Raw genomic sequence first — 10,039 nt, forward strand, 5'->3', positions numbered from 1 at the left:
GAATTTGTATTTGGCACCCGTACTCAGGCCTCACCACCAGAGCCAGGGGAGGGAGGAGATCGGTGGTGGAGCTGGGGGGGGGAGGAGATCGGTGGGCCCAGCGGCTAGGAGTCACTCAAGTCGCGCCACCGGAGCCGGGGGGGGCTTGGCGGGCCCACATGGCTCACCAACGCCGGGGCGGAGGAGAAGGATTGGCGGGCCTGGTGGCTGGAGGCCGCATGGGCTTCACTGTCGGTGCAGGGGGGTTGGGGGGAGAAGGATTGGCAAGCCTGGTCCTCACCATTGGTGCAAGGGGGGGAGCGGGGGAGAAGGCTCACCTGTGGCTGCTTCCGCTTCCTCCTCCTCCATGTGGAGCTCCTTCCCCCCCGCAAGTATCGCGGGTCCTCCCTTCTTGTACATCCTACTTTTTAATAGCACTGTGTGAACTCTTGTACAGGTTCCTGTGCAAGTGTTTGATTAAAAGCATTGGAAGGTGCTTTCCTTCTACTTTTCCCTCTGGTTTTATTGGAGCCAACCCACTGCCTAGAGAGATCTGGCCATAAAAACAAACTCTTCGATAGGGAAGTCCTTATGTGTCAAATGTTTCAGGGGAGGTTTTTCATGATCTGTTAATCTTAAATGATTTTGGGAGGGTCTGTAGGGCTTCCTTCTCTTGAATTTTCCCTTCCAGGGAGTAAATATTTGTCCCCAAATATGAGGGCAGTTAGCACAAACCTGTGTTATATTTTTCTGTAAAAGGCTTGAATGGGAACTTGTGTTCATAGTCATAATTGAGACCAGAAAACGTATTTTTGAACCTCCCAAAAGCTGTGCAAAGCTTTCCTGCTTGAATTATCTAGATATCCTTGCTACCTTAGTTCCATTCAAGCACCAGTCTGTCAGGAATTGTTGCTCAACACTGCTTTGTTGGGCTCAACTTCTGGCTTTCTGGAGATTGCTTTATTGGCTCTACTGGTATAATTTTATGGGACTGGTAGGTGATTTAATGAGAGGGGGGTATCTGGCATTGCAGTGTGGGTATGTGGGATATGCTTTGTAATGAATGAAGTCTAAATTACATCTTTCAGCTAAAGTGAATCTTCAGACCTTATATACAAATTCGCGTACACAATTGTTCTTAATCAGAACGGTGATGCAGAAGAGTGGGGGCTTATGAGCTATTCTGCACAAACAATCATTGCCTAAAGTGAGGGGCCATATCAGTCGCAATGATGCAATAGACGTGGCTAACTTTACACTAGTAAATAATTAAGACAGGTCTTGGTTACCTAGTTCTGTATCTGGAAGCTGCTTGTGACTACACAAGCTCCAGGTGCGATGAATCAAGTCACTTTTCACTGAAATGTTTCCTGTTGTGTTTTACTTATAGAGCTACCTTTTGTATAGAAACAAACCAAAACCCTGGAATAAATGTACAAGCTATTAGGTATTCCACACTTTCACTAGAACTTTTTGTGTCTGCCACCTAGTTACTATTTCTCTGCTTTTATTATAAATCTATGGATACGTGAGCATTTCCAGGTGTGTCACACGTAGAATCCTTTGGGGATTGATTAATTGTGCTCAATCATCAAATGGGAGGTGGGGAACAGGCTTTCATTTTAAAGTCAGTCTGGGAAGTGCCTGAAAACTTGCAGCCAAAAATGTTAACACATGGGAAATAAATGCATGAAAACCAGGATCTGTTCCAAGATCATATGTTAAAATATCAAACAAGTTGAGGTGTTCAAGTTTAAGAACAGCATTATAACAGGCAAGGACCTGCAAAATTTAGTGTGACGTTTATTATTGCCTTGGAGAGTTGCAGTTACATGTTTAAGCCCATGAGCCTGGAGGAGAGTTCCATGTAGACTTGCTGACTCCTTTCCCCCCTATCTGTCTATTGATTTTTAACAACTCCATACAAAGAAAAACTTTGTATATTTTCCCACACATACGTGTTGGTTAATTAAAGTATCAGATCAGGGCACTGCTATAAGTTTACTGGTTATAATATGCATAGTAGGCTATCCATGTGAAAAATTTATGTTCCACCTGAGCTGGCATGACAGTTTTAAAAGCAATAGTGCTACTCTGCGTGGCGAGCTTAGTGCATGTGTTGTAGAGTTTCCACTTCATAAGCAGGTGCATTTGACAGTAACTGCACCACTCTTGTATCATACTAAATGATCCTTATGTTCTCAGAGGTGAACTCATCTTTTCTTACCCGTCTGATGATATATTTGTATATTTGGTAGGCGTGCAGCTGATAACAAGATTCTACCTTTCCCCCTACAGGTGGCTTAGGAACATTCCATGGTATGATAAATGCTATTGTGCATGTCATAATGTATACCTACTACGCCCTCAGTTCACTGGGACCATCATTTCATAAGTACTTGTGGTGGAAAAAACATATGACATCTATACAACTTGTGAGTAACTTTCAAATTATGTATAGAGTAGTTTTTTTCAAGTATTGTCTGCATGTGGCTTGGCTCCAGTGGTAACCTTCTGCTAATGGAAGGAGGGCAACGTTTGCAGATTTCCCCATATCTACTGCAGACATGCCCTTGTGCTGTTCCTTAGGGCTCCTTGCCTCACAAGAGCAACATTTGGGGCTGCAGTGGGATGGGGTGCCAAGAAAGCCAAGTTCTGCTGACAGAAATCACCATTGTATCCCTCTCTGTCAGTGTTTTGTATACCTTGTTTGTAAGCCATACAAGACCTTAAGAAGATACCTGAATACATTGTATACCCATTGGCTTCTACCATTCAACCTGGCTCATCCGGAAAGGAAGATTACATCTCTTTAAACTATAGGTCATGAATATAAAAATAAAACCTAATTTTGTAGGATTCTTTTCGAGTCCTGTGTGCAACCCTGTAAGATAGGCCAGTGGAATCCCAGGATTGCAGATAGAGATTTAAAAAACTTACCAAAATCCTTAGTTTACTTTTTTTGACAATTTGAAAATGGCTTACAAATTAGGAACAATAAAAAGAGTATAAGCAATCCAGATCTAAAAATACCATTCTGAATTTAATTTTTTCTAAATTCTTTTAAAATGACTAGATAGAGGGAACAACGGAAATCTCCCTGAGATGGTAGATGCTGCCACGCATATAGGCTGTGTCAAATGATCTTAAAGGGGGGGGGGGTAGGTATCACATAGGAGTAGATGCTGTCCCACATACCATGGTTCTAAAACTTTTAAGGTCTGAAAGCCAACACTTTAAATTTGGCCCAGCAACATTCAGAAAGCCAGTGTAGCTTTTTCAACAATGGGGAAATATTTATCTTGTCTATGTGAGGGTCCAGGAAAAGAAATGGGAATTAAAAAACAAACAAAAAACCCCCCAACCTGGAAAACTTGGGGGAACAACGAAAAGAAACTCCTGTGAGATCATTTTCTTTTTAAAAATAGTAAAATGCTTCTTAAGAAGTTTTCACATACTGAATATATAGCATGAAAGAGTTTGAGGGTTTTTTACAATTTTTCCAATGGGAAAAGAAGAATTGGGAAATATTGAGTGGGGGGGGGGGACACTATAAAATGTTTTCTCTTTTCAAGTGAGAAAAACCTTGTCTTACAAAGCATTTCACTTATTCTACATGTAGAGCATGAAAAATCTGAGGATTTTCTCAGTTTTTCTAATGGAAAAAATTGGAAAATTTGGAGGAACACTGGGAAAAACTCTTCTACTATATATAAAAAATCTTAACTATTGTACATAGTTAAATGTAATAATGTTGGCAACAAGTAATATGTTATAATATGTTTATTTATTTATTTAATTTCATTTATACCCCATCCTCCCCGCACGCGGGCTCAAGGTGGCTTACACAGGCACAAAAGTGCGATAAAAATACAACAAGGTAAAACAATTAAGGCACAAGTGCAGTAAAAGTCAACAGTTAAAACAGTTTAGGCAAAAATGTACATCTCACAGGATACATAACGACAATACTTACTCCCTATTGCATATCCCAATAGGGTCAAAAAAAAGGGGGGGGGGATGCCATGGGCCACGATATTTCAGCTGGCCAATCAGCCCGATGCGGCGGAATTGCTCTGCAGTCGCACGGTGATGTTAGTGGCGGCGGCTCCTACTCAAAAGCCTGGCGGAAGAGCTTCTTGCAGGCCCTGCGGAACTGTACCAGGTCCCTGATCTCCTCCGGGAGCTCATTCCACCGGGTAGGAGCCGCCACCGAAAAGGACCTAGCCCTTGTGGCCACAAGCCTGGCCTCCTTGGGGCCCGGGGTCACTAGGCGGTGTTGTGACCCCAACCAAAGTGCTCTTTGGGGCCTGTGTGGGGAAAGGTGGTCCCTCAGGTATGCCAGATCCTGGCCATGTAGGGCTTTAAAGGTAAGCACCAGCACTTTGAAGCGAATCCGGAAAGCTATAGGCAGCCAGTGCAGCGCTTTCAGCACAGGTTGGATGTGGTCCCATCTAGAGGCACCCGCTACCAACCTGGCCGCCGCATTCTGCACCAGCTGCAGCCTCCGAATTTGCGACAAAGGCAGCCCCATGTAGAGAGCGTTAGAGTAGTCTAACCTCAAGGTGACTGTTGCATGGATCACTGTGGCCAGATCGCCCCGGCTAAGGAAGGGGACCAACTGCCGCACCAGCCGTAGATGATAAAAGGCTGCTTTGGCAGTGGCCGCCACCTGGACATTATTAAATGTTCAGTATTTTCATAAACATAATTTCTAAACATGCTGGCAGTCCTACCTTTTGACTCAGAGATTCTGCCCAAACAATACAATCCCTTTTGTTTGCTACAAAATTTGCTTTTCTACCTTGATTTTTAATTTTGCCTACCTTTCTGATGGCAAACATTAAAGATGTGTGTGCTGTGGTTGCATTAGGGTGAAAGCATTTTGCAACCTGTTCTCAAGTATCAGCATATTTGCAGTTTTACTTACAGAAAATGAAGATATTTATACTTCTAAATTCCATAAATATGGGAAATAGCAGAATTTTATATGCTGATAGATGATGCATTTTATGGTCAACCAGTAAAAGATTTTTTGGTTCAATAGGAACTAAGTATTCCATATATTCAATTCCTCCAAAAATTTCCATTGTGTGTGTGTGGGGGGGAGACAGTTGGAATCCCTCCCTCCCTTGTGCCTACAAAATTTCTGGAAATTTTACATCTATATCCGTATCAGACAGCAGTTTGTGCCAACTGAAGTTTCTGAACAGTTTTCAGGGGCAACTCCATGTAGAGAACATTGTAACAAGTTTATCTAGAGTGGGGGTGGCCAAACCGCAGCTCGGGAGCCACATGCGGCTCTTTCACACATATTGTGCGGCTCCCGGCTGGGCAGCTGGGGAAGCGAAGAGGAGGCATACTTTTTCTCCTTCCCTGCCTTCCCCCTCCCTCCTATCTATTTGCTTCCTTGGTTCTCTCTCTCTTTCCACCTCTTTCATTCTTTCTTTCCACCTCTCTCCCTTTTTCTGTCTCTCTTAGACAAATAAATATCATTATCAATATCTGTTTCTAACCCTTCTGTTTTTAGTTTTAGCAGTCTCACTTAATGTTAATAAAAAGCAAATTTGCCTATTTTTAAATAAAAATGTGTATGTAATGTTTGTTCATGTCTTGTGGCTCTTAAACAACTGATGTTTGTTCCTCGTGGCTCTTCTGTTGAGCAAGTTGGGCCACCCCTGATCTAGGGGGTAATGCTGAAGCTTTGGGATAGAAGCCTGCTTAATCTACAAAGCCAACAATTATGACCCACAAATTAAAATGTAAGCGCAAACAATGATAAATGTTTACTGAAGCTCTTAAGGAAACACACAATCTGAGTTTATCAAAAATGGCTCAAACACCAAACCATGCTTCAACTTGGCTCTAGAAATTTTAACCTAAAAGTAACTTGCCTAAGTTTATCCAGTGAGCTTCATGGCACAGTGGGGATTCAAACCTGGGTCTCTGCAATCCTTGTCTGATTCTCTGACCACTATACCATGGCTAGCCCTCATGGTCTACTGGTGCGATTCAGTGCAAGCCAAATAAGGGGACAACATAGTGTTCGGTGTTTCTAATTAGATGTATGTTCATTACACTTGACCTGCTTGAAAACAATACAAGAATTAACAGGAAGTACATAAATGGATTATAACAGGTAGTGCATGTGTACACCTACCATGCAGTTGCAGGGAAACTGCACCTCATTGCTCCTTCCTTCCCAGTACAGAGGTGGAAGATTCCTCATCAGCTCTTACATGGAAGTGTTTTCTGCACAAGAGCTTAGTACTGTATGAAACCAGCCTTACTTTCCAGCCCCAGAACTCAATAAGCATGATGGAAATCTAATAAATGTTTAAAAGGGGAGGTACACACTTGAATGTAATGTGTTCTTAAAAATACTTCTGATATTTAACTGTATGTTTCACTTTGCCCATTGTTCCTAATGGTGCCTCTACACGTTTTAAAGTTTGTTTAAGCATGAATGAATGTCTTGGTACGAGAGGAAAAGGGGAATCCTAGCATTCTGGATCACAAAGTAAAGTGAAATGATTTATCCAACTGCCCTATATTGCAAGAAATGTTTGAATTTTGTAGAATTGTCATGCAATCTGATGTTTTGTGTGGAAACATGCTATTCGTGTTCTGTCTTTCCCCCCTCTGTGCTTTAAGTCTGGCTAAAACAAAAACATAACTTGATTTTGCATTTTTCTGTTCTAGATCCAGTTCATTATGGTTACCTTCCATATAGGACAAATCTACTACATGGATAACTGCCCATATCAATATCCCATCTTTATGTTCATCATTGGGTTATATGGACTGGTGTTTTTAATCCTGTTTCTACACTTCTGGTACCATGCTTACACTAAAGGCAAGAGGCCCCCAAAGTGTATAAAAAATGGTATTGGCAAAAACAAAGCTGAATGAAGTGCTCTGCCACAAACTGAGTTTTTTTTGACTTGTACTACTTGACAATCAAGATGTTTAGGTGCTCAGTACCCTGTATGTTTTGTACATGTTTTTCCGAAACAACAAAAAAAAGCCTTGTATTTTTATTATAAATTATTTGGGATTTAATGTTGATGTGGGAGGGAGGGAAAGCCTACTGATTTGAAAACACTGGCCTGTCATTTTAGCAACTTTGCACATATGAGAAATAAGAATTAAAGAAATGAAATGAATGAAACAAACAATGGATGTTCATTGGAAAACCTGGCATTTGTATATATTATAGAAATGAAGTGTGTCTGACAAGTATATGGTAATACTTTGAGCACTGATAAGATACATTGGTTTTAACTGGCCTCTCATGTTGCTAAGACTGTATAGGCTGTTTTTAATTGAAATGGGATAAAATTTAATGAACACTTACGGACCATAAATATCACTGTTAATACATTGTCTGTAATTAATGTATTTTGTACAAACTGTACCATATTAAAGTCCAAGATTCTTAAGTCTGCAAAATTCTTGTGTTAATAGGAAAATATCTTGCTGTATGAGAGAAGGGTTGCCTAGTAAGCTGTATTAGGACTGAGGTTTAATACGATAAAAACGGTCATTAATACACTGAGCAGTTTGAATAGCAAAGATCCAGTGCTGTAAATGGGAGAATAGAAGATCACTGCACCATCGAACTATTTTGTCATCAAAATAGAGATACTTTATTATAGTCTTGCTGCATCAAAGCCTCCCACCCCCGTGGCAGCAGAAGTGTGATAATTAATTCTTCCGCCTTCTCTCGTGCCTCCTTTCATGGTGTGGCTCTAAAATGATGAGGGAATACAATTTTAAGGTCCTGTAAGACTCCTCCCCTGGTAACCCTGCAGTCTGCGGATCCCTCCCAGAGCTAACCAATCCTTTGCACCGCTAAGTCGAATTAAAAAACCTGGTTTAACAAACTGATGCTGCTCCTCCCTCTGCGCTTTCTCTTGCACGGTGCTATTCTATTGAACGGGAACCGCCAGGGAAAAACTCCCTACCCGCTCTGCCTATGAATTAAAAGTGGCATTTAAAACAGCGTGAGACTGTTATGTCCCCAACGCGGAGGGGGGGGGGGGTGCCGAGGAAGGCGAGTCTTTTTTAGGTGCTTACCTGCAAAGAGAAACCTTCTTTAAAAAGCTGAGCCCAGAGCGAGAATGCGCCCCCCTACGAACCTCAGGCATTCCCCCAAAGTCAGATCCAGGTAGTCAGCCGTATTGGTCTGAAGCAAGTAGAGCAAATTCAGAGTCCAGTGGCGCCTTTAAGACTAACAACGTTTATTCAAGGTATGAGCTTTCGTGTGCATGCACACCTTTTTCAAATACCTCCCAAAGTCAGTTTCCCTCGTCATACCCTACCGTCGGGATCGTTTGGATCAATCAAGGGTCACCAGGCAAACAACTCTTCTGGGCAGACCGTTTGCTTATGGGGGAGGAGCGCGCTCGCGCGACACCGTTAAACGCTCCGTTCTAAGAAACACGTGGGCGGGGTTAAATGCGTCTCGGAAAAAGCTGTCTCCAATGGGAAGCCTCCTAGAGGCCCTGTGGCTGCGATTCGGACCAATCCGAAGAAGGCCGCTGCTGATTCAAATTCTTGCCTGGGAAGTAGGTATATTGTTGTCGGGCTGGTCTCCGTGGAAACGGGCTGCGGAGGGAGTCCCGTCGTGGAGGCCGATGGAGCCTCGACTGGTGGAGCCTGGGCCCTACCGAGCGACGCGGCTGGTGAGTGAGCGAGCGAAGGGTGCTGAGGAACGTGCTTTTTTCAAAGAAGCGGCGCCGCGGCCTCCAGTTCATTCAGGAGTCTCGTCTTTCGAGCCAGAGGCTCTTATTTCCGGGGAAGGGGGTGAGAGTAGGAAATGGATGCCAGTCCCCAGGTGCAGGCAGGGGTTCCCCCCCACGCTGGTCAGTGGGGGGAAAGCACTGCCCCCAACAGTCGTCTGCAGCCCCGTTTTAAATCGCGTGCGCCTGCCCTGCAAGCAGCAAATTCCCTCCTTGCAGGCCATGCACGCGCGGCGCCCGCTCTTTCCAAGCGGGGGCCGCCGGATCCTGCCCTGCAAGAGGCGAGTTTTCCTCTTGGAGTGCAGGCGAGCTTGGTTCCCCCCCCCCCAAACCATTTAAAGGGAAGGTTCAGGTAGGGAAGGTTCCCTTTAAAGATTTTTTTGAAAAGGGGAGATCTGCGCGAGCTGTGTCTGGGAGGGGATCGACACGCCCCCTGTTGGAACCGCCCCCCTAATCTCCCGGTCCGGGGGAGAAGATTGCACCTGGCAACTGTAGGTGAGAGCAATGCGTTCTGCTGCAGGGGGATGGATTTTGGTAGGATTGCCAGTTTTGGGTTGGAAAATACCTGGAGATTTTTTTGGGGGGAGCCTGGGGAGGGGAGGGACTTCAGCATGGCACAATGCCATTGAGTCCACCCTTCAAATCAGACATGCTCTCTGGGGGAACTGATCTCTGTAGTCTGTAAAAACGGGAGAGCTCCAGGCCCTACCTGGAAGCTGCTGTTACCAAATGTGTTAAACTCCAAAAATGAGCTGCATCCCAGAAACTCCCAAATCATATAAAAGTACCACCAGCAAGAATTAACAATTGAAACTCTATCGCAAACAATACAACACTGTAGTCAAATACAACACCAGTATCAATGAACTCACAAAAATTGAACTCACAAAAATTCCAAGATTCCAGTTGCCAACTGACCATAGGATGTAGTTAAACAATCAAACCAATGGCTGAGACACTTGGGAAGAATAACATTCAAAATTACAATAACAATGCAGAGTAATTACATTCAGAAATAACAGTAACAATGAGGAGTAATACATTCAGAGATAACAGTGACAGCAATACAAGCATTGTATTATTATAGCTTTGGAAAATTTTGTATTTGTATTATTATATTGTATTGTTATAAAAATTGTATTATTATAGCTTTGGAAAAAGTGCAGAAAAGGGCAACTCGAATGATAAAATGGTTGGAACACTTTCCCTATGAGGAAAGGTTAAAGCGCTTAGGGCTCTTTAGCTTGGAGAAATGAGGACTGAGGGGTGACATGATCGAGGTTTAGAAGATTATGCATGGGATAGAGCAGGTAGGG

The 10,039-nt window shown here is 43.3% G+C and overlaps 2 protein-coding genes across 3 annotated transcripts in view; both read left to right on the forward strand.

Moving 5' to 3' along the window:
* The window catches only part of ELOVL7 (ELOVL fatty acid elongase 7), a 73,612-nt gene extending 66,190 nt beyond the window's left edge, over nucleotides 1-7,422 (forward strand). For both annotated transcript variants that reach the window (XM_015412984.1, XM_015412985.1), the window contains exons 7-8: nucleotides 2,278-2,414; nucleotides 6,682-7,422. In XM_015412984.1, coding sequence (XP_015268470.1) covers nucleotides 2,278-2,414; nucleotides 6,682-6,891 — 347 coding nt within the window. In that variant the 3' untranslated portion in view covers nucleotides 6,892-7,422. The remainder of the gene's footprint in view (nucleotides 1-2,277; nucleotides 2,415-6,681) is intronic.
* A 1,188-nt stretch (nucleotides 7,423-8,610) lies between these two features.
* DEPDC1B (DEP domain containing 1B) overlaps nucleotides 8,611-10,039 on the forward strand; it is a 50,872-nt gene continuing 49,443 nt past the window's right edge. The window contains exon 1 of the mRNA XM_015412986.1: nucleotides 8,611-8,666. Within this exon, the coding sequence (XP_015268472.1) occupies nucleotides 8,619-8,666 (48 nt within the window). The 5' untranslated portion in view covers nucleotides 8,611-8,618. The remainder of the gene's footprint in view (nucleotides 8,667-10,039) is intronic.

Source organism: Gekko japonicus, unplaced genomic scaffold (genome assembly GCF_001447785.1).
Source record: "Gekko japonicus isolate JY-2015 unplaced genomic scaffold, Gekko_japonicus_V1.1 scaffold2332, whole genome shotgun sequence".
NCBI lineage: Eukaryota > Metazoa > Chordata > Lepidosauria > Squamata > Gekkonidae > Gekko > Gekko japonicus.